Below are 26,848 nucleotides of genomic sequence, written 5' to 3' on the forward strand. Positions count from 1 at the left end.
CACTCCAGCCTGGGCAACAGAACAAGACTCCATTTCCAAAAAAAAAAAAAAAAAAAGGCCAGGCACGGTGGCTCATGCCTGTAATCCCAGCACTTTGGGAGGCCGAGGCAGGTGGATCACAAGATCAGGAGATTAAGACCATCCTTTCTAACACAGTGAAACCCTGTCTCTACTAAAAACACAAAAACATCAGCCAGGCATGGTAGTGGGCGCCTGTAGTCCCAGTTACTCAGGAGGCTGAGGCAGGAGAATGGCGTGAACCTGGGAGACAGAGCTTGCATGAGCCGAGATCGTGTCACTGCACTCCAGCCTGGGCGACCGAGCGAGACTCTGCCTCAACAACAACAAAAAAAAGAGATCATATGGTTCAGGACTCTCAATTTATAGAAGAGAACATTTAGATCCCAAGAAGTCAAGTAATTTTCTCAAGGTGATAGCTAATAACAGGGCCTGTACTAGACTCCTAGTCCTAGTTTCCTGCTCTATTCTAGAAATTATATTCCTTACTAGAAATCTCCACATCTTTTCATGAAAGTATATAAATCTCTGTGCCTGTGTCAGTGAGCATGCATGTAAACGTATACGTGTCTATCTGCAAGTATTTGTAAAGCATATCAATGGGCGTTTGTGGCCTTCCTGCTCGAGAAACCTCTAGGTAATCCAGTTCTCTATGTCAGCACCGGCAGCGAAGTCAGAAGAACTCTGAGTGAATTATTAATAAGCAGAATTAGCCCTTTCTCCAATTAGATCTATTCCTGGGTCTTCAGGAAATTGGGGCAAAATAATCAGGGTGGAATCAGAGTCTCTCAGGGTCAAACTTGGTTCCAGCTGCGTGTGGTGAAAGCAACTAGAGGCAGCGCTATCAAGGGCTGTGGCAGATGAGCAGTGGTCTGTCTGCAATGAGCATGTGCTCAAGCTAACATGGATACCATCTTGGTCTTCAGCCTAATCATTGTATCCTATGATGCCAACAAGAAAGGTACGTAATTCTCTAGCCTAATCTCCTGGAAAATAGACAGAGGCCTAGAAAGAGTTTCGGGGTCTCTTCCACCAGATAGAGATGTAGCTGATATCCAGCAAGCAATACTTTCCAGAGTTAATCCCATGTATCCACTCGCCTCTAAGAAGGACTGCAACTTATTCATTCCAGAGAGATAGCTGTCTGTTTCATGATGAGAGGTCTTCAGAGAATGTGATGCATTCTTATGTCTTGTTCATGTAATTAACATTAAAAGTCCTTTCACTGTTGGATGGCTTCTTTAGAGTTTCAGTATTGTCATCACCTAAGATTCCCAAATTCATAACTGTTCATAAGATGTTGCCTTTTTTAAGTTGGTACATGTAAATAGCTAGATGGTGATATTCTTGGGTGGGGAGAGCTGAGGGAAAGGGTGATATTGGGTGGAACGGCATCATTTGCTGCTCTTTGGTAACTGCTTATTTAAAACATGAGTTTTCAAAGTTTCATAAACATTTCATCTCTAAAATTAGCTAATCAAGGCTGGGCACAGTAGCTCATGCCTCTAATCCCAGCACTTTGGGAGGCCGAGATTGGTGGATCACCTGAGGTCAGGAGTTCGAGACCAGCCTGGCCAACATGGCGAAACCCCATCTCTACTAAAAATGTGAAAATTAGCCAGGCTTGGTGGCATGCACCTGTAATCTCAGCTACTCGGGTGGCTGAGGCACAAGAATCACTTAAACCTGGGAGGTGAGGTTGCAGTGAGCTGAGATCGTACCACTGAACTCCAGCCTAGGTAACAGAATGAGACTCTGTCTCAAAAAATAAAAAATTAAAATAAAAAAATAAAATTAGCTGATCAGAATTAAGACCAAATGGCACAAGGTGCAGCAGTAACAAATTTGACAAATTATAAAAATGTCACAACCCTTTGAATTATGTGCCAAAAAGCATAAATAACTAAGACCTATGGTTCTGTGGAAACCTATAGAGATACCAAAGTCAGACAATATAAATCTCCAAAAGCTTTATTTAATACAAGAAAGGAGATAGAATAGGAGGGAGAAGAGAAAATAAGCAGTATTTAAGGAAATGGGTTGGTTAGTCTTTCATTAACTTAGTAAGTTTTCTTAACTCTATTTCACCTTTCTTTGTCCTAAGGGTAATAGATTGGTACTCAGTATTCTTTATACTAGGTCAACTACTACTTTGTATGTATTTGGCTGGGTGTTCTTTTTTGAGGGCCGGTCATGGTGGCTCTCGCCTGTAATCCTAGCACTTTGGGAGGCCGAGGCAGGTGGATCACCTGAAGTAAGGAGTTTGAGACCAGCATAGCCAAAATGGCGAAACCCCATCTCTACTAAAAATACAAAAATCAGCTGGGCATGGTGGCTCATGCCCGTAATCCCAGCTACTCGGGAGGTTGAGGCAGAAGAATCCCTTGAACCCAGGAGGTGGAGGTTGCAATGAGTGCAGATCACGTCACTGCACTCCATCCTGGGCGACAGAGCGAGACTCCATCTCAATCAATCAATCAATCAATCAATCAATAAATGTAAAGTCTTTTTAGAGAGTCATCTCCCAAGTTGCAAGTTTTATGAGCAGGAACTGCATTCTTTCATATCTTCTCCTCCATTGCCCAGAATTCTAAAAAGTAAGTACCAGTAAATTCTGATTTTCCCCAAACCTCCCCCGGTTTCCCTCCTCCCCCTCTGCTCACCCCCAGACCTCAGAGATAGCAGTTGCCAAGTGGAACAGCTGCCTGGGATCTTCCCAAAGGACGTGAGAAGCATCAGAGAATTGCAAATGCAAGGTAGGGAATGGGTGCTTTCTGGAAAATGATATTGCCATTCCAAAAAATTTTTACCTTTAAAAGGTGTCTCATCTTCCCATTTCCTAGCCCATATCTCAAATATACTATTTTAAGGATCTGTATCCTCCCAGGAGGCTTTCTGGAAACCAATCTTTAAATTAACTGTCATTACCTAAGGCATGCCTATATTACTCAAACGGATGGAGATGAAAAAAGAGACGGAGGCAGAACTTACCCCTCTCTGCATTAAAGAAAATCTATGAGCATCTCCCTGTGCTAAACTTACTGCTGTCACCAACCTTCATGGGAACCATGGCAGGAAGAAAGGCAGGACTTGTATATTGGTACTATGAACACAAACTGAAGAAGAAGTTAACTAAAAGGAGGAGAAAGTACAGCAGTGGAGTTTAACAGGGGTCATGAATGGAAGTGGGTTAGCTTGGCACTGTTCAGATTAAAATCCAGCTTTGGCCAGGCATGGTGGCTCACGCCTGTAATCCCAGCACTTTGGGAGTTCAAGGCAGGTGGATCACTTGAGGTCACGAGTTTGAGACTAGCCTGACCAACATAGTGAAACCCCACCTCTACTAAAGACACTAAAATTAGCTGGGTGTGGTGGTGCACACCTGTAACCCCAGCTACCTGGGAGGCTGAGGCAGGAGAATCACTTGAACCAGGGAGACGGAGGTTGCAGTGAGCTGAGATCGCGCCATTGTACTCCAGCCTGAGCAACAAGAGCAAAACTCCGGGCAACAGGAGCAAAACTCCGGGCAACAAGAGCAAAACTCAGAGATCGTGCCATTGCACTCTAGCCTGGACAACAAGAGCAAAAGCTTCAAGGTCGGGTGCCGTGGCTCACGTCTGTAATCCTAGCACTTTGGGAGGCCAAGGTGGGAGGATTGCTTGAGCCCAGGAGTTCGAGACCAGCTTGGGCAACACAGCAAGACCCTGTCTTTTAAAAAATTAAAAAATTAGCCGAGCATAGCGGCATACACCTGTAGTCCCATAGTCCCAGCTACTCAGGAGGCTGAGGTGGGAGGATTGCTCGGAGACTGAGGGAGTTTGAGGCTGGAGTGAGCCATGATTGCGCCACTGCACTCCAGCTTGGGTGACAGAGCAAGGCCCTGTCTCAAAAGAACCAACGAAACAAAAAACAAAACCGGCTCCATTTTTCTATCTGGTTCTTCTCCTTCCAGAAACTCACACAGAAACCAAAAGGACAGCATTCATTCAAAATCAGACTATAGCTACCCTGCAGTGCCTTGGCTCTGACAGCAAAGTAAAAGTCAACCTTGTATATTTGGAAAGAAAGCCAAAGGTCAAGCATATTCTGAAGAACCTGAGAATCATTGCTGCTCCCCGCAGAAACAGCTCTGCCTCCTCAAGCTGTCACCTAATCCCCACATCCAAGTTTCAGACTCTTCTAACAGGCAAAGGTGAGATTGGAAAAGAGGAAGGGGGCAGGCTTAATTTTTAGTTGACATCCTTGAAGGCAGCCAGAACTCAGTAGCAGGAAAAGCTACAAGAAAATGAATTATCCTCCCCTTGGGCAAATCTACATGCTCTCTGAAAGTCAGTTTTACAATCTCTAAGATCCCTTCTAGCCCTGATACACTGTGATTTTCATGTGATCCCCATTTCTGATGGGTCTTCTTTTGACAGTTTTTAAAAATTTTTTGTTTGTTTTGTTTTGTTTTTGAGACGGTGTCTCGCTCTGTCACCCAGGTTGGAGTCCAGTGGTGCGATCTTGGCCCACTGCAACCTCTGCCTCCCAGGTTAAAGTGATTCTCCTGCCTCAGCCTCCCAAGTAACTAGGATTACAGGTGTCTGCCACCATGGCTGGCTAATTTTTGTATTTTTAGTAGAGACAGGATTTCACCATGTTGGCCAGGCTGGTCCTGATCTCTGACCTCAAGTGATCTGCCCGCCTTGACCTCCCAAACTGCTGGAATTACAGGCGTGAGCCACTGTGCCTGGCCAGGTTTTTTTTTTTTTTTTTTTTTCATTTTGCATGCACAGAGTAAAATATTCAAACAGCATAGATTTATATTGAAAAGTAAGTCTGTCTCTTACTCCTGTCTCTCAATTCTCCAGTTCTATATCCCTGATGGAACCACTATTATCAACTTATTATATTTCCTTCCAGAGATACTCTAAGAATGTATGAGTGTGCATATTTTAAAAGCATAAATGGTAGCATACTATATACATTGTTCTGCCCCTTGCTTTTGCTTGTTTTTTGTTGTTGTTGTTATTTTGTTGTTGTTGTTGTTGTTGTTGTTTTCTTTGGAGATGGAGTCTCACTCTGTCACCCAGGCTGGAGTGCAGTGGCAAGATCTCGTCTCACTGCAATCTCCTCCTCCCAGATTCACGTGATTCTCCTGTCTCAGCTTTCCAATTAGCTGGGATTACAGGTGCCCGCCACCACACCGAGTGAATTTTTGTATTTTTAGTAGAGACAAGGTTTCACCATGTTGGCCAGGCTAGTGTTTAACTCCTGACTTCAAGTGATTCACCCACCTCAGCCTCCCAAAGTGCTAGGATTACAAGCGTTAGCCACTGCGCCTGGCCAATCTCTTGCTTTTCCATTTAATAATATATCTTATAGGTCGTTCTATTTCAATACGTATATATTTACCCCATACTTTTTTTAATATTTGCCTCATTCTTTTTAACAGTTTTACATTATTCCATAGTATGTCTCTTCCACTCTTCCATAGTTTTTTTTTTTTTTTTTTTTTTTTGAGACAGAGTCTCGCTCTGTCGCCCAGGCTGGAGTGCAGTGACGCGATCTCGGCTCACTGCAAGCTCTGCCTCTCGGGTTCACGCCATTCTCCTGCCTCAGCCTCCCGAGTAGCTGGAACTACAGGCCACAAGCACAGTCGCACCATCCCTCCTCCTTCATCGCCCCGAAATAGCTCCATCCCTCATCTCCAACCCTAGTGGTCAGGACCCGCCCCTGAGGGGTCTCAGGGTGGTGGCTGAGTGGCGCCGAGGTGTACTTGGCAGAGGCCACATTCGGGCAGTGGCCCCAGGACTGTGAGGACGGGGGTGGGAGGGGGTGGGGCAGGTCAAGGGACCAGCCCTGGACGGCTCTGGCTGCCAGACCCTAAGTTCTGTGAGCAGTCCCGCCTCAGCCCGCCGGATTTCTGTGTGCCCACTTGCCAGCCACGATGTCCGCATTCCTGTGGAAAGGGGAGGGTGAGCAGGCAGGGTCACAGCTCTGGCCTCAGGGTGAGCTCCAAGCTGCCTGGCACAGGATCTGGCAGTGCTGCAGGTGCAAGGACACGAGGTTCGGCATGGCTCGAAACGAATTGGCAGCCAGCACCGGGAAGTTGTTGCGCTGTAGGTTGAGCAGCTGGGTCTTCTCTGACACCTTGGGGATCTTCTGCAGCCCCACCTTGTCGCAGATGACGTGCTGCAGGTCGCCGTGGCAGGATATTGTCTGTGATGAGGGGTGGAAGGAGAAACCAGAACCCACATTGAACCAAATCCCAGTCGTGCCAGAGCAGCTGATGGGGGGAAGCTTGGTGCAGGGAGGAGGATGGATGAGACCTGGTGTCCGTTGATTAAAGGGGACCTAGGATACGGGGTTACCAGCCTCTCTTCCCTTACCCAGCACCCTCGTGTTGCGGCCTGGTTTCCAGGGCCTGCCCTTTTCCCAAACCTCTCTGCCCCTTGCCTCTAGGATAGAGGAGTCATACTTGGCCTAGACCATTCCTCGATGGTATTTAGACTTCTCCAAGGCTGGCTTCTGGTTTTTCTGTTGCTCAGGCTTTCCAACCACTGGAAATGGGGGAAGTGGCGGGGGGGTGGGTACCACTGGTTTTTAAAATCACTGCTTAGGTTGATTTTTATGTTGACGGAAATAAATTCACGGGAAACTCTCCAGAGCTTGGGGGACACCTGCCAAAACCCTTGTTCAGGGTTTGCAGAATGCAGGGGTGGGGTTGTGTCTGTGCCACTCCTAGCTGGGCCAAGGCAGGCTGGCTTTCTCATCAAGTTTATGGGGCCTTCAGCTTGGAAGGGAGGGGCAGGGGATGTGGCCTGAAATCAGGAAGGTGGGGTTAAGGCAGCCAGGGGATGGGGGGAGAAGTGTGGGGTGTTGGTAATACCAGAGCCACAGGCATAGACAGGTGGCTGCTCCAGGGAAACGGGGCACTGAGAGAGCTCCAGCTGGAAGAGAATGGTGTCCCTGCTCTCAATTTTCTTTCAGATCTGGGGCCCTGCAGAGATCTAGTCTGCTCACTCCCAGCACCTCTGCCTCCTGACCCCAGACCCCTACCAATGATGTCTCTGTTTCCACCATTCGGCTGCTCTCCACTTTCCCTTTTCTTTTATGAATTCCTTCCCAGTTCCTCAGATAGCTCACCCGATCCCTCTGCACGTGCTGAAAGCCCTCTTCAAACACCCTTTCTGGACCCTCTAGGTTGCTTATGGAACCGCAGAGAACAGTCACGTGACATTCGCGAACTTCCCTGAGGACACTGTGGAGCAGAAGGCAGAAAGCGTGGGCAGAGTTATGCCTCACACGGAGGTAAGCCCCTGACCAAGACTCCGAAGTCCCACCTCCCGTCACCCAACTGGGGTGCACCCAGCTGGGACATCTGTTGCTTTCAGTGAGAGAGTCAAATGGCTCACTCAGGATGCCTAGAGCCCCCCAGCAGCAGGGGCATGCTAGGCCTGGCCCGGAGTGTTCTCCGTGGGCTAAGCATGAAAGGGGAAGAGCTGGAACACTGGCTGTGAGCGGCTGCCAGCTGAACTTCTCCGCGGCCTCCCTTCCTGTCTGAGGTGTGTTTTTGCCAAGCCCACTGTCTGTTTCAGGGCAGCCAGGGTAGCCTCAAAGAGGAGCCAGAGCACAGAGAGTTTTCCTACACAGCTTCTTTTCCGCCAGTGGTCCTTGCCTCTCGCTTTAGCAGAGTTCCTCCTCTTGCTTGGCGTAAATGCTTCATTTCCCAAGCAGCCTATCCCTTTGGGGGGGTACCTTTGCCCCTCAAAGGTTACCCCAGAGTGCATCTCAATCTCAAATGCCTAGCCGTGCCTCCTTTCCTGCTCCAACACTGGGGCTGTGCCAGCTGGCTCCTGATTTCCCTGCACCCTTCTGCTCCCGCCCCTGGGGGAACGCTGCCCCTGTGCACAAGCAGCTGCTGCCCCTGGGGCTGACCACTGTCCTGGTGTGACTCTGCCCTGCCCTCCCGCCAGAGCAGCCATGTACCCAGGGATTGAGTAGGGATGTGAGCCCCCTCCTGTGTGTACTACGGCTGCACTGCCACTCTCACTAGGATGCCCACCTGGAAGGGAAACAGAGGCGGGCATCACTCACCCCATTTCACGGACACAGACACTGAGGCACACAGAGGCTCAGCTTTCCTTGGCACGGTGGCCATGGCTCTTTTCTCTACCAGGCTTTCAGACTCTGCCTCTCCTATTCACAAGATGTTGCCATGCCACCCTCTTTGGCTTATTTGCTGCTTAATGGGAAGTAAGAGGAGACTCCCTTCTCCTCTGCATGGTTGATAATTCTTCAGCTGGCTCTGCAGTCCACAAACCTCTTTGTTTGCAGCAGCTGCCTGCCCGTTCTGTTTCCTCAGCACTCCCAGCCTGGGACTCAGCTCTTCTTTCATGCCCAGCTCAGGTCTCTGACTGGCTTTGAGTTGACCCTAGCCTTTGTCTCCCTTCTCTGGATGGGGATAAGCAGAGCCAGGGGCCTCATTCCAGGCGGTTGGGTTGGGGGGTTGGGGGGTTGGGGGCAGGCAAAGCTCTCTCCATTTCCAAGGACCACCTATCCTGAAGCAAGAAGATAGGAAGCCCCATCCTGAGGCCATCCAGTCCCAGGCCCGGATTGTGAACATGGAGGTGGGAACGCTGGCAGAGCTGAACACGCCCGGGGAGCTGTGTATCCGAGGGTACTGTGTCATGCTGGGCTACTGGGGCGAGCATCAGAAGACAGAGGAAGCAGTGGATCAGGACAAGTGGTATTGGACAGGGTGAGAAGGCAGGGCTGGGTGGAGGCTCTGGCTGCTGAGGGGAGGCTGGAGGTCTTGAGGCTTAGCCGGGAACATTAACCTGGCACCGTGAGGATGTGGGTATCAAGATGAACCCTCACACGCTGGAGTCTTAATTTCCAAAATGCATACGGTGGGGATGATCATACATAGCACAGAAGAAAGCAACTGGGTCATCACCCTACACTAGCAGCTGCAAAATCTGAGTCCAGATTCAGTCGCTCATTTTTTAGCTCAGCAAATTATTATTAGAATTCCTTATGTGCTAGCACCATTCTCGCCGCTGGAGGTCCACAGGAAAGTAAGATGAGAAGGATCTTGCTTTTTGGAGGAAGACAGATGATGTCCAACATCGATAAATAACACCAAGAAAATAGGCCAGGCCCAGTGGCTCACACCTGTAATCTCAGCACTTTGGGAGGCCGAGGCAGGTGGATCACCTGAGGTCAGAAGTTTGAGACCAGCCTGGTCAACACAGTGAAACCCCACCTCTACCAAAAATACAAAAATTAGCCGGACATGGTGGCGGCATGCGCCTGTAGTCCCAGCTACTCTGGAGGCTGAGGCAGGAGAATCGCTTTAACCCAGGAGATGGAGGTTGCAGTGAACCGAGATCATGCCACTGCACTCCAGCCTGGGTGACAGAGCAAGACTCCATCTCAAAAACAAACAAACAAACGAACAAACAAAAAACACCAAGAAAATGAAATAGGGTTTTAGGAGAGAAAGTGGCTGTGGTGGGGAGGGGAGCTTCCCTTAGGCTGAGTGGACAGAGAAGATGTCTGGAGATATTTGAGTTGAGACCTGGAAAGAAGCCAGTCATGAAAAGCATGTGTATAGATGTGTTCAGAGAGAGAGAATATGTTATAGGTATTGGTTGATTTTGCCTGCCTCCCCTCCCCTTACTAAACTATTAATTCCAGAGACTGTGTCTTGTTCCTGCTATGTCTCCCAGAGTCTAGAGCAGTGGAAGACACATAGTAGCTGGTCAATAAATGTTTCACGAGTGAGCAGGCAAGTGAGTGAACAAGGCAGAGATGACAGGTTGCCCCTGGGCTTTCCTTACAGAGATGTCGCCACAATGAACGAGCAGGGCTTCTGCAAGATCATGGGCCGCTCTAAGGATACGATCATCCGGGGCAGTGAGAACATCTACCCCGCAGAGCTCGAGGACTTCTTTCACACGCACCTGAAGGTGCAGGAAGTGCAGGTGAGGCACCTGGCTCAGGTGAGCCCCCAGAAACAAGAAACACACATAAACACGGTGATGTCTGATATTTTTCTGTGGCCCTGGAAGGTGGTGGGAGTGAAGGACGATCGGATGGGGGAAGAGATTTGTGCCTGCATTCGGCTGAAGGATGGGGAGGAGACCACAGTGGAGGAGATCAAAGCTTTCTGCAAAGGGAAGGGGGGAGCCTCCGCCCAACCGAGCTGATGCTGCTCGGTTCTTTGCTCACCCACTCCTCTGCCAAGCAGCCTGGGGTGGGGATTGCTCTGCCCTTGACGAAGCTGACTCCTGGCCAGGCCAGCCCCTGGTCCCCTTCCCATACCCCTGTGAGCTTGCCCAGCCTCACGCCTTACCTCCCTCCCTCTGGTCTGCAGATCTCTCACTTCAAGATTCCGAGGTACGTCGTGTTCATCACAAACTACCCCCTCACCATTTCAGGAAAGGTGTGTAAGGTGGAGGAGATTGGGGAGGGCAGCCTGTGGCGCCCCACCTCTGTTTCCTCCAGCAATGGGTGTGGAGAGGCTGGCAGTAGGGTGACCAGGTCACCTAATCCTGGTTTGCCTGGGGACTTTCCCTGTTTTGGCACTAAGAGCCTGAGAAACCCCTTATTCTTGGGTGAACCAAGACAGCTGGTCACCCTAACTCCTTTTTCTTTCCTCTAGATCCAGAAATTCAAACTTCGAGAGCAGATGGAACGACATCTAAATCTGTGAATAAAGCGGGAGGAAGGGTCCGCCCAGGCCCTCCTCCTGTCCATCCCCCACATTCCCCTGTCTGTCCTTGTGATTTGGCATAAAGAGCTTCTGGGTTTTTTTGGCCTCTTGCTGGTGGGCTCTCTTGGCAGCTACTACGGGATGGAGAAGGGAAGACACTGAGGGAAACTAGCACTTTCAGACCTCCTATTCCTTGTCATTGAGAGTGCAGAGCACCTTGATGTGGATTATATACTTAATTTAACCCTCACCCTTGGTATCCCTTTGAGATACCAACCCATTTTTGTTGTTGTTGTTGTTTGAGATGGAGTCTTGCCCTGTCACCCAGGCTGGAGTGTAGTGATGCAATCTCAGTTCACTGCAATCTCTGCCTCCCAGATTCAAATGGCCCTCCTGCCTCACCCTCCCAAGTAGCTGGGATTGCTGGTACCCACCACCACACCCAACTAATTTTTGTATTTTTAGTAGAGGCAAGGTTTCACCATGTTGGCCAGGCTGATCCTCAAACTCCTGACCTCAAGCCATCCGCCTGCCTCAGCCTACCAAAGTGCTGGGATTACAGGCATGAACCACTGCGCCTGGCCCCAATTTTTTATTTTTAAGCTACTCTAATTTAATTCTTTTTCACATTGTTGCCAGATTAGTCTGGCAAGAAGTATTCTTTTTTTATATATATAACAGCTTGATTGAGATGTAATTCACATACTCTCCAGTTCACTCCCCCTCCCCCATTTTCTAGAGACAGGATCTCATTCTGTCACCCGTGCTGGAGTGCAGTGACAGTGCAGTGCTAGAGTGCAGTGACTCACTGCAGTGACATGATCATAGCTCACTGCAGCCTCGAACTCCTGGACTCAAGCAGTCCTCCCACCTCAGCCTCCTGAGTAGCTGGGACTGTCGGAATGTGCTACCATGTCTTAACTAATTTTTAAACGTAGAGACAGGATCTTGCTATGTTGCTTAGGCTGGTCTAGAACTCATGGGCTCAAGCAATCCTCCTGCCTCAGTCTCTTAAAGTGCTGGGACAATCCACCATTTAAAGTATAGAATTCAGTGGTCTTTAGTATATTCACAAATATGTGTAACTATCGCCACAGTCAATTTTAAATATTGTCATCACCTAAGAAAGAAACCCCATACTCTTTAACTATTATCTGCCATCCCCCAGCCCCCTTCCTCCCCAACCAACCTCATTTTTATTTTTTATTTGTTTTGATTGGTGAACCTGTGGCATCCCTAGTAGGCAGGGCCAGATAAAGCAGGTTGTACTTTGACCCAAGAAATAAAAACAGCTGGGTTCCAAAAGGCACATAGGTTCCCAGTTCACAGGAATGGAAACTTGCCTCCTGCCTGCCCCCTTACCTCCCAGCGTGCCTGCCCCCTTACCTCCCAGTGTGCCTGCCCCCTTACCTCCCAGCATGCCTGCCCAAGGCAGCAGCAGCCTCCTCTTGACTTTTTAAGAAATGAACATATGTTTAAGGTATTTTCAGTACCAGGCTCTATGCTAGGTACTTTCACATTATTTTCTCTCCAAATCTTCCCAACAATCCTTTCAAGTAGCCATTGGTCCCACTTCATGAATGACCCAACAGAAACTCAGGGAGGTTCTGTATCTTGCTCAAGTTCACACAGGTGGATCAGAACCCAGCTGTCTGTTAGGCAGGTTCACTGCACACTGGTTACCAACTTGTCAGAGTCCAGTGAGGCAAACACCCACAAGTTACATAACACTGAGTCCAGCGACGCAAACACAAGTGACATGCAACGTGTTTATTACCTATAGGTAGGCACTAAGGGACAACAGAAGGCTGGGATTCATTTGGAGCTGGACCCCTAAGGCTCAGGAAAGCTGCTGAGGCAGATGGGGAATGGACTGCTATCTGTGCATGCTCGACTTTTTTTTTTGTTGGTTTGTTTTGAGATGGAGTCTCGCTCTTTCACCCAGGCTGGAGTGCAGCGGTGTGAACCCCAGGATTCAAGCAATTTTCCTGCCTCAGCCTCCCTGGTAGCTGGGATTACAGGTGTGCACTACCGTGTCCAGCTATTTTTTTTTTTTTTTTTTTAGTAGAAACAGAGTTTCGCCATGTTGGCCAGGCTGGTCTTGAACTTCTGACCTCAGGTGATCCACCTGCCTCGGCCTCCCAAAGTGTTGTGATAACAGGCGTGAGCCACCACGCCCAGCCAGCTGGACTTGTACTGAAGCTGAGGGGCCCCAGAAACCAGCCCACCCTGTTTTTTGTTTGTTTGTTTGTTTGATACAGTCTCACTCTGTCTCCCAGGCTGAAGTGCAGTGGCGCCATCTGGGCTCACTGCAACTTCCGCCTCCCAGGTTCAAGCAATTCTCCTGCCTCAGCCTCCTGGGTAGCTGGGACTACAGGCACGCACCAGCACACCTGGTTAGTTTTTTGTATTTTTAGTAAAGATGGGGTTTCACCGTGTTAGCCAGGATGGTCTTAATCTCCTGACCTTGTGATCCGCCCGCATCGGCCTCCCAAAGTGCTGGGATTACAGGAGTGAGCCACTGCGCCTGGCTTCTGCCCTGGGTTTTATACCCTGAGGCCATCTGACATGTTGGGCTGAAGTGCTGAAGGACATCCTTTTTCTAGAGGCACTGGAACAGAGCATGGCTGTGCTGGCCAGTCCTTCCTTCCCTCAGGATGTTGCATTCTCTGCACACTCTACAGTTTTATTTATTTATTTATTGAGACAGAGTCTTTCTCCATCACCCAGGCTGGAGTGCAGTGCACTGTCTCAGCTCAATGCAACCTCCGCCTCCCAGGTTCGAGGGATTCTCCCTGCTCAGCCTCCCATGTAGCTGGGATTACAGGTGCCCACCACCACGCCTGGATAATTTTTTTATTTTTGGTGGAGACGGGGTTTCAGCATGTTGGCTAGGCTGGTCTTGAACTTCTGATCTCAAGTGATCTGCCCGCCTCGGCCTCCCAAAGTGCTGGGATTACAGGCGTCTACAGTTATTCTTGAGAACTACAAGCAAGAAAGGAGGGGAGAACCAGGTCAGTTCAAGGCCACTGGGAGAACTGTCCTGCACTGCCTGCCTCTGAAGCCCATGATGTTTCTGCTTTGTGGGACAGTTGTTCAGGTGCCTGCTTCCCCAGGCCTTCCCCTGCGCCTTCCCCCTCTCTCCTGCACACACCATCTGACTGTCCTCCCAGCACGTACACCTCCAGATGCTTGGGTTGGCCTGACCCAAAACAGCCTACTCTCCCGGCCAAGCCAATTGCCCCTGGGATTTTCTGCTCCTCCAAGATCCCGCGCATAGCACTGGTGGTGGCTCATGCCTGTAATCCTTAGTTATTCTGGATGCTGAGGCAGGAGGATCGCTTGAGGCCGAAGAGTTCAAGACCTCCCCTCTCCCAAATATTTGTAAATGAAATTAAAAGAAAGATCCAGCTCAAGTGTCTCTTCTGCCCTACTGACTCCCACACTCTTACAACAGATGACCTCACAGCACTGAGGCACACGGCTCTGGTGTCCAGCAGGCACGGAATTAATACGTCTTGCCTGTCCTGGCCGGTTGGCTTGCCTCTCTCCTGTCAGAATGCAACCTGGCTTTATGCACCTAGATGTCCCCAGCGCCCAGTTCTGAGCCAGGCACATCAAATGTCAAGGAATTGACTGAACGATCTAAGAGCTCCTGGATGGGTCCGGGAACTCGCCCGGGCACAAGGTGCCAAAAGGCAGGCAGCCCGCCCCGCGGCCTGGGGAAAAGAACCGACAGGCGGCCACGGTGAGCGCCCGGGCGCCCGGCAGGTGGCGCCGCAGCCCCGGGCCCAGGTCCTCTCGTCGCGCGGTCACGCAGCCCCTCTTCTTTCCGCCGGCTGCGCACTCACAGTGATCCCTGCGCGCGTCTCCTGTTGGGGTCCGTGCCCCGCGCTACGCTGGGCGCCATGGCGGAGCCCGGGCCCGCGTCTGGGCGGCAGCAGCCAGAGCGGCCCAGAGGAGCCGCCGCGTGGAGAACGCAGGAGAGTCCCCGAGTCCTGAGCCTGCGGGCCGGCGCGCGGCGCTTTAAGTACACGTGAGTAGGGGCGGGGGCGGAGCCCACGGTGTGTGGCCGCAGCCGTGGCTGTGACCGTGGCGGTCCAAAACCCAGGTGGCGGTTTGTCACTCTGTGAACCCGCCTGCCGTGTTTCTGTGCCCCTGTACGAGGTCTGGGATGGGACCTTGTGCCTTGGCAGGGAAATGACTTGGTCCAGAAAACCTGAAGTTTCTCCTACTCACCAGCTCGGTGACTCTGACCAAATGGTTCAAATTTCATGACAATTTTCCTCTTAGCAAGAAAAAAATTTTTTAAGAGCAGTGTTCTGATTCGGTAGCTGGGAAAATGGCCCATAGGAAAATTGTATGAAACTTATATGATCCCAGAAAGAGCTTGGGTTGAGTTCCTTCCTGACGTCTGCTGGTTGGAAGAGGCAGTGTAACAAAGGAGTGAGCCTCAGTTTTCTCACATTGAAGTGGATGTAATCACCCCAGTGCGACCTGCCTTGGGGAGTTGTGTGGCTTAGATGTCCTAGCTACTGTGGAAGGACCTCGGGATAGGGGTGGGGGTGGGGTCGGGGATGTGTGCTACTGAACCCTGGAAGTGGCCAGGGCAGCTCTCACCGCGCACGTGCACTCACTGCCCCCAGTGGCCTTACTGCGAGAAGCGCTGCAGTTACTGCAACTTCAACAAGTACATCCCTCGCCGCGTGGAGGAGGCTGCCATGCAGAAGTGCCTGGTGACCGAAGCGCAGACGCTGCTGCGGCTCAGCGGGGTGCAATGGTGGGTAGTGAGGGCTGTAGGCAGCGTTTTGGGAAATATTTGGAGGAGTGGTGGGGGATAGGTGCAGGCAACCCAGAGGGCTCCCCCAGGTCTCATTTCTCCATCCTCTTTCCCCAGGGTGGAGTCTGTGTTCTTCGGTGGGGGGACCCCCACTCTAGCCAGTCCCCACACGGTGGCTGCTGTCCTGGAGGCTGTGGCACAGACAGCCCACCTGCCTGCAGACTCAGAAGTCACATTGGAGGCTAATCCTACTTCAGCTCCGGGCTCCAGACTGGCAGAGTTCGGGGCAGCAGGGGTCAACAGGTTGTCTACAGGCCTCCAGGTAACCCATGGCACCCACCCCATCTCAGTGCACCCCACCCTTCAGTGCCATCTCCTCTTTGGTCACATTCATTCACTGGGCAAACGTTGAGCACCTTCTGGGTGCCAGGGACACAGTAGGGCCTAGTGCGACACTTTTATAACTCCTTAATTGTCTGCTGCTGTCATAGACCACAAACTTTATGAGAAAGGGATCAGGTGTGGCTTTTCTATTTCAAGCACTTACCATAGTGCCTGGCACGTAGTAGGTGGTCAAAAAAGATTTGCTACATGACTGGAGACACGGGGGATGCAGACATGTAGCCAAATTATTGCAGCATGGTAAATGTCACCTGTAAAGGGGGTCTCTAGAAAAGGCTTCTAGAGTACAGTCTGAAGGGAGGTCACTCTGATGAAATCACTGAAACTTCTCTGGAGGAGATGATGTTTGAATGAAGAGGAGGAGTTCACCAGGTGAGGGGGTGTGGAGTAAACGACACAGGACATGGAAGAGCCTGGCATGTTTTGGGGGAGCTGTGAGTCATTCCTTGTGACTGGAGAGGCTGGAGACAAGGCTGCAAGGTAGAGTCCAAAACCTTTGGTGCCTACCAAGGAGTGTGGGTTTTGTCCTAGTAATGATAGGGAGCCACTGAAGGTTTTTAAGTAGGGAGAAACCTAGTCCTCTCAGGTTGACCTCTGATATTTCCGTAGGACTTCCGGGTTGTGGGCTTTGTTCTGATGGAATATGCTGACAGAAACACATCACTTCTAAGATATTCTTACCCCAAAGTGCATATCTTCAATCTGATTGTCAGGAAACCCTGAATTAAGAGACTTTTACAAAATTATTGTGGTAAGAACAGACGGCACGAGATCTACCCTCTTAACAGGTTTTTAAGTGTACAGCACTGTTAACTATAAGCACAGTGTTATACAACCAATCTCTAGAAATTATTCATTTTAAATAATTCATTTAAATAATTATAATTCATAAATAATCATAATTTATTTAAATTCATTAAATTCTTCATGTTAAACAACTGGCCTGTATTCTTCAAAAATGCCAGTGTCATGAGAGACAAAGAAAGGCTGAGAATCTAAAGGAGACAAGAGACAGCTGAATACAATGTGTGGCCCCTGACTGGGGAAGAAGGAGGAAATTACTACAGTAGATGTTATTGGGACCATTAGCCAAATTTGAATATGACAATGTATTATGTAATGGTGTTTTGTCAGTGTTGCATTTCCTGAACTCTGTAATTGGATTGCAGTTATGTAAGAGAATGTCCTTGTTCTTTAGGAAATACACACCTAAGTATTTAGAGGTTAGGGAGTATAATATCTATAACTGCCATTCAATATAGTGGCCACTAGCCACAGACTAGTGAGCATTTGAAATGTGGTAAGTTAAGTTTAATTCACTTAAATTTAAATAACCACATGTGGCTACTACCTATCATATTGGACAGTACAGATATGAACATTTCCACCATTGCAGAAAGTTCTTTTGGACAGTGCTGGTTTATAATTTACTGTTAAATGATTCAGCATAATAACAGGTATGTATGTTTAAAGAGAAACAAGTATGGACAAATGGTGAATCTAGATGAAGGGTTTTTTTGTGATTTTCTTTCAACTTTTCTATAGGTTAGAATTATTTAAAATTGAAAAGTAAAGTAAATAAAGACTGTTGATTTTGGAGTCAGACAGTCCTAAATTCCAGGTCGAACTTTGCAACTGCATGGCCTTGGGCAAGTTGCTTAACACCTCTGAACCTCAGTTTTCTCATCGGTAAAATAGAACTAATATTGGAGGGTTACAAAGATTAAATTAGACGCCACATAAAAGAGCTTGGCACATAGCGACCCTTCTGTGAACGGCAGCTGTTGGTGCCAGCTTGACCTTCCCCCTCCTGCCTTCCAGCTGCCTGCCACATGCTGCGTTCTCCCTGTATCTGTGTCTACAATGGGGTGAGCGTTCTTGTCTCTCTCTGAGCTGCTGGTATGCTTACACCCACCCTCTTTTCCCAGTCCCTAGATGACACTGAGCTCCGGCTGTTGGGACGGACGCACTCGGCCTGCGATGCTCTGCGGACGCTGGCAGAGGCCCGGCGCCTCTTTCCCGGGCACGTGTCTGTGGACTTGATGCTGGGGCTGCCGGCACAGCAGGTGGGGCCGTGGCTTGGGCAGCTGCTGGAACTGCTGCACCACTGTGATGACCACCTCTCCCTCTACCAGCTGCCCCTGGAGCGGGGTACCGCACTCTTCGCCCAGGTGCAGCGGGGTGCCCTTCCAGCCCCTGACCCGGAGCTCGCAGCTGTGATGTACCAGAGGGGCCGGGCCGTTCTTCGGGAGGCTGGCTTCCACCAGTATGAGGTCTCCAACTTTGCCTGGAATGTAAGTTCTGGGGCTGATGGCTGGAGGTGGAGGATGGGCAGACTGCAGTGTGACCGGGGCATTGTGACCTTCTGAGGAGAAGGATCCTGGCTGAGATGGTGGGACATTCTAACCTGGGGCCCCTTACCTGAGTCAAAAATGAGGCCCGCCCTCTTCACTCTGCACTATTTCCTCCCTCCCCGCAGGGAGCGCTCAGTACCCACAATTGGACTTACTGGCAGTGTGGTCAGTACCTTGGCATTGGGCCTGGTGAGTCCCGTGAACTACAGAAAAGATGACTCAGGAGAGGAGTGTCATGGCTGTGTGAACTTGGGCCACATTAACCTCTCCAAGCCTCTATTTTCTCATATGTAAAATGTGGCAAAAAATAATACCTCCCTATAGAACCGTTGAGCATGAATTGTAAGGGGCTTAATGTCACACCTTGCACTGCGGTTCTCAGCCTTTAGTGTGTATGATAATCTCCTGGAGGGCTTGTTAAAAGCCAGTCTGCTGGGCCCCACCCTCAGAATTCCCAATTGGACAGGGCTAGAGGAGAGCCCAAGAATTTATATGTCTTGGCATTTTGGGATAGATGATTTAAAAAAAAAAAAAAGAAAAAACAAAAAAGGGCCTGGTGTCACGTGCCTCTAATCTGAGCTACTTGGGAAGCTGAGGTGGGAAGATCGTTTGACCCCAGGCATCCAAGACCAGCCTGGGCAGCATAGTGAGACACCACCTCAAAAAAAAAAAAAAAGAAAAGAAAAAGAATTTACATTTCCAGTGTGTTAGAGGCAGTTGCTCCAGGAGCCACATGATTTAAATCTGGTAAGCACATAGTATTAACACCCATTAATGTGGGGATGGTTGTTGATGTTGTCAGGGGCCCATGGGCGATTTATGCCCCAGGGGGCTGGAGGCCACACCCGGGAGGCTCGGATCCAAACACTGGAGCCTGACAACTGGATGAAGGAGGTGATGCTGTTTGGCCATGGCACCCGGAAGCGTGTCCCCCTGGGCAGGCTGGAGCTGTGAGCATCCAAGGGCACAGGGCTCTCCCCCAGGGTCCCCATACCCCAAGACCACCTCTATTTGTACATCTTTTATATCCTGTCTTGCCCTGGCCCCTGCCTTGCCACATACTGTATGGTCCCTGTTAGCCTCTTCTAAATGCATCCCAGTGTAGAATTTGGAGAATGGGAGGAACACAGGCCTCCTGTCTAAGACTCCTTGATGATTTTTCTTTGAGGCTGGAGGAAGTTTTGGCCCTGGGGCTACGCACCGATGTGGGGATCACTCACCAGGTAAGGACTTGGGATTCTTGCACACCACTCCCTCCTAAGTCTTGCAGAATCAATGCCCCCTCCCTGCCACCCCCCCCACACACACATACACACATATACTTCCAATTTCTGTGAGATTAGCAGCTAGAAGTGGGGCCCGGGTCCAGCTGAGGCCTGATGGGCAGAAGCAGTGAGCAGTGGTGCATAGCTAAGAACCCTAGACCAGGGCTGCGGAGACCCAAGTTCCAGCCCTTGTTTTACTGCAACCTTGGACACAAATCCTTTCACCTCTCTCAACCTCAATTTTCTGAGCTCTGTGAAGCAATAGATAGATAAAGGGTTTCCACTTGTTTTTAGGGAGCACCGAAACCTCTCATAGGAAGCACAGTAGATAACGATCAAGCAAACCCAGAGCTGCTCTGGATAAAGCAGAGCCATAAAGCCCTGGCTAGAGCTGGCTGAGAGGGGAGGGAAGAGAGGAGGCATAGAGGAAGGCCTGGCTTGGCTGGAAGCTGGGTTCCAGCCTCAGTGGAACAGGAGTGAAGGTGCCCTCCTCCCTGCTGGCCCATTGGCCTGGTTCTGGTTTCACGCATGTCAGCTGCTGAGATCTCCATGCTGGACTGGACCCTCCCCCACCTCTCACCACACCCCAACTTCATGGCCCAGAGTAGCCAGGCCAGCTCCCCACCTCTGACCCTCTGGCTTCGCCAGCACTGGCAGCAGTTTGAGCCCCAGCTGACCTTGTGGGACATGTTTGGAGCGAACAAGGAGGTGCAGGAGCTGCTGGAGCGGGGCCTACTGCAGCTGGATCACAGGTGTGTTGGGGGGTGCTGGGCAGAGGGGGCTGAGGCATCCCAAGGAGCCCTGACTACAGCTCTCCACAGACCCAGGAGAAGTGAGAAAGACTGACTGGTAAGGAGGGGCCTGCAGGTGCTGGGGGCTTGGCCCTGCTGGGGGGATGGGCTTGAAATTGGTAAGATGAAGTAGTCACCTTCAGGCCTCTTGGTTTTCCAGGGGCCTTCGGTGTTCCTGGGAGGGTCTGGCTGTGCTGGACTCTCTCTTGCTGACCCTCCTGCCTCAGCTCCAAGAGGCCTGGCAGCAGAGAACCCCCTCCCCTGTGCCAGGAGGATGACAAAATGTTCCTGTGTTCCAGGGTAATGCCAGGTGGGTTTTGAGAGCTGGGTCGGTACTGCAGACATCTCTTCTGCATTGTCGGGTGCCGTCTCTGCTGCATGTGGTCATTGGCCAGCCCTGGCATCCCCAGGGGAATGGCAGCAGTGAGGTAGATGGGAGGACATTTCTGGTCGGGGAACCGGCATCCCATTCAGCTTCTCGGGACTCACAGGCCAGCATGTGTTCCATGGCTGGGAATTGCCTACCACCCACATCAGCTTCTGTTTACCTTTTTGGCATCAAATAATGGACAGTGTTTGGAAATCTTTCTACAGGCAATTACCTCCCCAAGAGAAGCCTTCCTTACTTTGGAGTAAGGTCCTAAGACAGCTGGATGAGTCAGGAAAACCATGTCCCCTCTAGGTATTATTAATATAAGCAGGAAGGGATCTACTATAGGAATGAAGTATTTATAAAACCACTGAAGGACAGAGAAGTGAAAATTGGAGAAAGCCAGTAGCAACTGTCAGAAATCAGCAACGTGCAGGAGGCACAGAAAACTCCTGCTGTTGGTCTCAGCTTCCAGCAGCACAAAAGCAGATGATGTACTGGAAAGTGCTCAGAAGATGCTACAAAACCTCATGCCTACTGTCTGCCACTGCTGGAAAAGGAATCATGGTTTCTAGATGTGCCTCTCATTAGTGGACTTTAAAGCAAATCCTGGCTGGCAGGAAATTCTGAGGAATATAGTTCTTAGGCTTCCAGCCTCTACCATGCAGGAGAGAACACAGAAGGACTGATACATGTTGGTGGATCCATGTATGTGTACAGCACAGCGGCCTGCTGGACTCTGAGAACTGGGAAAGATCAGAGCAAGCCTTGCCTCTTATCTTCGGGAAACCAGAATATGTTTGGGGTGGTAGGAGCCACGCAGACTCTCCTGAGTCCCCTCACGGACTTCCTTCCCCCTGTGCCTTTCCTTTGAGAGTGAAGATGGGTGGAGTTGACCAGGGAAAGCGGAGAGAATTCAGGAAAGACCCAAAGTGTTTGTAATTCTTCTTTGTCCTTTTACCTACAGAAATGGTCACAAGGTTCTATTTAAATAGCCTAATAAACACATCTGGAGCCTGTCTTGACTGTGGTCCTCTCCTTTGAGCTCCTTCCTAGAGCATGGAATCCTGATTTCAGGACTAGAAGCTTAGCCTAGGGCTGAAATTCCTTCCCCAACTCCCTACATTTTATTTTGAAGGATTTCAGACCTACAGAAAAGATGAAAGAATAGTTCATTGGAGGCCCTATAACCTTTGTCTACTATGTAGCTGTAAAGTCTGGAAATAGGCAAATATTCATAATGCCATCAAGAACATCTTCAATCATAGAAAAATATGATAGGCCAGACGGGGTGGCTCATGCCAGCACTAGGGGAGGCCAAGACGGGAGAATCACTTGAGCCCAAGAGTTTGAGACCAGCCTGGGCAACACAGCAAGACTCTGCTTCCAAAAAATTATAAAAAAAAAAGTTTCCATACTTTGTGGTTACCCTATAGATTCATCAATTGTTAATTTTTGGCCACATTTACCTCATCTTTAGATGGCTGTATAATTTTTTTTCTGAATAATTTAAAAGTTATAGACATCAGGCCAGGCGCAGTGACTCACACCTGTAATCCCAGCACTTTGGGAGGCTGAGGCAGGTGGATCACTTGAGGTCAAGAGTTCAAGACCTGCCTGGTCAACATGGCAACACACCTTCTCTACCAAAAAAAAAAAAAAAAAAACAAAAATTAGCTGGGCATGGTGGCATGCGCCTATAGTCCAGCTACTCGAGAGGCTGAGGCAGGAGAATCGCTTGAACCCGGGAGGCGAAGGTTGCAGTGAGCCGAGATTGTGTCACTGCACTCCAGCCTGTGACAGCGAGACGCCATCTCAAAATAAATAAATTCATTAACTACATATCATCATTATAGATAATTTTAGCCTTTCTCCATTAAAAAAGAGCTTTCCATTTTTTAAAGGGATGATACTTTTTTTTCTTTTTTTGAGACGGCTTCACTGTGTCGCCAAAGTTGGAATGCCATGGCATGACCACAGCTCACTGTAGTTGTGACCTTTCAGGTTCAAGCGATCCTCCCACCTCAGCCTCCCAAGTAGCTGAGACTACAGGTGTGCACCACCATGCCTGGCTAATTGTTAAAGTTTTTGTGGAGATACGGTCTCCCTATATTTCCCAGGCTGGTCTCAAACTCCTGGGCTCAAGTGATCCTCCCACCTCAGCCTCCCAAAGTGCTGGGATACAGATGTGAGCCATTGTGCCTGGTGAAGGGGTGATACTCTTAACCTGGAAGTTGTATGTTATATGTGTGAGACAGAGGGAGTGGGGAGGGGCATTTTCCTGGGAAGAGGCTCCATAAGTTTCATACCTTATGTCATAGGGTACCATGATGCCAGAAGTAATCTAGTATCACTGCCAAATGAGGCATGCTAAGCTCAGCCTCTAGCTCAGTGACTAAGAATGGGGCCTCCCCACCTCTCAGGTAAGCACGTGCGTTTCCCTGTGCCCAGTAGGTGTGAATATCAGTCCTTCCTTGATCCTGTGGTAACATGGTAAGTGTTACTACCTCTCCTTTATTCATGAAATATTAAGCAAGCACAAATGGTGTGCCAGGGACTGCACTGGGCGGCAGGGAGGAACAAGACCTGTCCTGGCCCTCAAGGCACTCACTGCCATGTTGACAGATGTGTAAAGAGATTAATTCCAGGCTTCTCAGTCAAGGTGTGCAGGCAGGTCATGGGAGCCAGGGGCATGTTTGGTTCGGAGGGACTAGGAGCAGGACAGGAGATACCCTTTTCTTACCACCTCCATTGCCCCTGCTGCACTGGAAAGCCTGGCCTTGGGGCAGCCTGTGGGGTGACCCGTGCTGCTCGGGGAGCTGCTTCCCGAGACTTCCCCTGATCTTGACATTCAAGAAGCGAGCACCGGGCCGAGGCAGGTGCGCCATCAGATAACCTGGGACCACTCAGGTTTCTCCCAGCTGCCAGGGCTTGTGCCACTTGAGACGTCCGGGCCCTCCCTGCCACGACACCTCATAAGGCCCATGCAGAGGAGCTGGGTAGGAGCCAGGGCCAAGTGGGGGTGGCACAGATCACCTTCTGTGACTCAGTCTGGTCTTTCCTTCACCAGGTGAATCAGAAGCTCCTGGAGGTGGAGCCCGGGAATCTAGTTTTTCAATGCTCATAGATGGCCCTAATGATCATTCCCTTTTGGGAACCCCTGATTACAATCATTTCTTGCCTTCCATGCCAGGAGCTGGGGGCAGGAGGAAAGGGGGACATGGCTATTTCCAGTGTCCTGTGACAAAGTGGGAAGGGGGACCTTCATTCCACATCCTAGCCCTTCCATGACTCATCCATCAGGGGGCTTTTCCTCCCCTGTAGTGGGACCTGGGTTGTCATCTTTTCACCTGCCCTACATGGACGCAAGTAAAAGGGGTGAACAACCCCCTTTGGTGATGAAGTTGGGGACTTATAGTACATGTGGGTATGTGGTTACAGCTTGAAGCACCAAACCCTCTGCGTGCAGACAGAGCACTGATCATTTGAATGCCCTCCAACTGATCCACCCCTCCCTGCTGCTGAATTGTGTGAGGTCGACAGGACGGCTCTTTTCATTTCCATCTTACAGATAGGGACATTCGTGGAGGCTCTCTAACTCGACTCAAGTCCTATAAGCGTAAGTAGAAGTCCTGGCATAACACTTCTGGGCATCCAGAACTTTCTGTCCCATCGTTGTTTTCTCCTTGCTGTAGGTCCAGGTCAAGTGGTCTGCCTCTTAAATTAGGCAAAGTCCAGACCTCTCAGATTTAGGGACAGGGAGGGTGAGGGTCTCACTGTGTCCCCCAGGCTGGAGTACAATGTTACGATCACAACTCACTGCAGCCTCAAACTCCTAGGCTCAAGTGATCCTCCCACATCAGCTCGCCAGCCCCTCGTAGCTGGCATCATGCCCGTGAGACCGCTCACCTCTCCTCTCACACCCTTCCGCAAAGAAAAGAACTTTAAATAATAGAATGAAATCACTTGTGTGGTAGATTGTATCATGTCCAAAATGTTTGCTACCCCTCCTTGGCATGAGCCTCACCTGAGGGCCTGGGGAGGATTATATACCCCTACCTTGTTGAACCTGGAAGGGCCACGAAACTTGCCTGGCACTGGTTGTAAGAGCCGGTGGGTGGTCCATCAGCTGTCTGTTGCAGTGACCTGCAATATTCACATGGAGACTGGTTTGTCAGCCTAGGTCCCAGGGTGAAGAAGATGGTCAGAGCAGCCAGCCACAATAGACATGAACAGTAGAGAGAAATTAACCCCTGCCATTGTAGACCAGTAGACTTTCCAGTGGTTGCTGCACCATAATTGAGACTAAACTGTCTGATTCAGTTTGTAATCCCACCATTCAAAGATTAGCCATTGTTAAGATTCTGGCGTGTATCTTAGCAGAAATTCTGGTATGCAAATTAATGTATTTACATACACAATCTTACAAAAATGGGATAATACACATCTTGCTTTGAAGCTTTCTTGTCTTATCTAATATGTACTGAGTGTCTTTCCATGGTAAATTTATATCTAGATCCAATTTTTCAGTGTTGGGATCACAGTGTGGCTCCATAGTGTAGTAATGCATGGTTATGGCAAAAAATGTCTTTTTCCCATTTTCTTTTATTTTCTCTTTCTTTCCTTCTTTTTTTCTTTTTTCTTTTTTTTTTTTTTTCATCTCTGCCACCCAGGTTAGAGTGGAGTGCAGTGGCACAGTCCTGGCTCACTGCAGCCTCAACCTCCTGGACTCAAGCAATGTTCCCACCTTAGCCTCCTGAGTAGCTGGAACCACCACACCTGGCTAATTTTTAAATTTTTTGTAGAGGCAGGGTTTTGCCACGTAACTCACATTGCTTTTGAACTCCTGAGCTCAAGCAATCCTCCCCCCTTGGCGTCCCAAAGTGCTGGGATTACGGGGGTTACAGGTGTGAGCCACCGCACTCAGCCTCCAGTTCCTTTTTTTTTTTTTCTTTTTTTGAGACAGAGTCTTGCTCCCTTGCCCAGTCTGGAGTGCAGTGGTGCAATCTTGGCTCACTACAACCTCTGCCCCCCAGGTTCAAACAATTCAACATCAACCTCCCAGGCTCAAGTGATCCTCCTACCTCAGTTCTCTACCCCTTTGTAGCTGATATACAGATACACACCAGCGCACCAGCGTGCCCAGCTAGTTTTTAAATTTTTTACAGGGATGCAGTCTCACTATGTTGCCCAGGCTAGTCTTTTTTTTTTTTTTTGAGATGGAATCTTACTCTATCGCCCAGGCTGGAGTGCATTGGCGTGATCTCGCCTCACTGCAACCTCTGCTGCCCAGGTTCAACTGGTTCTTCTGCCTCAGCCTCCTGGTGTAGCTGGGATTACAGGTGCCTGCCACTGTGCCCGGCTAATTTTTGTATTTTTAGTAGAGATGGGGTTTCACTATCTTGGCCAGGCTGGTCTTGAACTCCTGACCTCATGATCCACCTGCATCAGCTTCCCAAAGTGCTGGGATTGCAGGTGTGAGCCACTGCGCCCAGCCATCCAGGCTGGTCTTGAACTCCTGGCTTCAAGTGATCCTCCTGCCTCATTCTCCCAGTGTTGGGATCACAGGCGTGAGCTACTGCACCCCGCTTAATTTTTGATAAATATAAACTCTGTGATGAACATGTTATGTAAATATTTTTATGCAATGGTTTGATCATTTTCTTAGGTTTAGGTTAAATCTCAAGAAGTGGAATTGCTGACTCTAAGGATTTGCACATCCTTTGTTTGGATACACAATGCCAGACTACCCTCCAGGAAGCCTGCCCAATTCACACCACTTTTGCCAGCCTGCTAGTGCTCTTTTCTCAACCTCATCAATAGCAAGCATGATCAATTTTTCCAGATGATTCCAACTTGAAAAGCATTCCTTTTTTTTTTTTTTTTTGAGACAGTCTTGCTCTGTCCCCCAGGTTGGAATGCAGTGGCTTGATCTTGGCTCACTGCAACCTCCGCCTCCCAGGTTCAAGCGATTGTCTTGCCTCAGCCTCCCGAGTAGCTGGGACTACAATTGCATGCCCCCACACGTGGCTCATTTTTTTTTGTATTTTTAGTAGAGATGGGGTTTCGCCATGTTGGCCAGGCTGGTCTCAATCTGTTGACCTCGTGATCTGCCCACCCTGGTCTTCCAAAGTGCTGGGATTACAGGCGTGAGCCACCGCACCTG

The 26,848-nt window shown here is 49.6% G+C and overlaps 2 protein-coding genes across 3 annotated transcripts in view; both read left to right on the forward strand.

The window, feature by feature from the left end:
* The first annotated feature begins 483 nt into the window (after nucleotides 1–483).
* Nucleotides 484–26,848, forward strand: part of C20H17orf78 (chromosome 20 C17orf78 homolog) — a 172,837-nt gene continuing 146,472 nt past the window's right edge. For both annotated transcript variants that reach the window (XM_055257104.2, XM_063628734.1), the window contains exons 1-3: nucleotides 484–979; nucleotides 2,688–2,774; nucleotides 3,971–4,210. In XM_055257104.2, the coding sequence (XP_055113079.1) occupies nucleotides 922–979; nucleotides 2,688–2,774; nucleotides 3,971–4,210 (385 nt within the window). In that variant the 5' untranslated portion in view covers nucleotides 484–921. The remainder of the gene's footprint in view (nucleotides 980–2,687; nucleotides 2,775–3,970; nucleotides 4,211–26,848) is intronic.
* Nucleotides 14,305–21,702, forward strand: LOC129470509 (radical S-adenosyl methionine domain-containing protein 1, mitochondrial-like). The gene is given in 10 exon segments (XM_063629864.1): nucleotides 14,305–14,383; nucleotides 14,638–14,756; nucleotides 15,367–15,500; nucleotides 15,618–15,822; nucleotides 17,831–18,196; nucleotides 18,382–18,445; nucleotides 19,059–19,206; nucleotides 19,425–19,479; nucleotides 20,170–20,273; nucleotides 20,473–21,702. Coding segments are annotated over 10 exon segments (1,392 nt in total). The 3' UTR covers nucleotides 20,591–21,702.

Source organism: Symphalangus syndactylus, chromosome 20, assembly GCF_028878055.3.
Source record: "Symphalangus syndactylus isolate Jambi chromosome 20, NHGRI_mSymSyn1-v2.1_pri, whole genome shotgun sequence".
NCBI lineage: Eukaryota > Metazoa > Chordata > Mammalia > Primates > Hylobatidae > Symphalangus > Symphalangus syndactylus.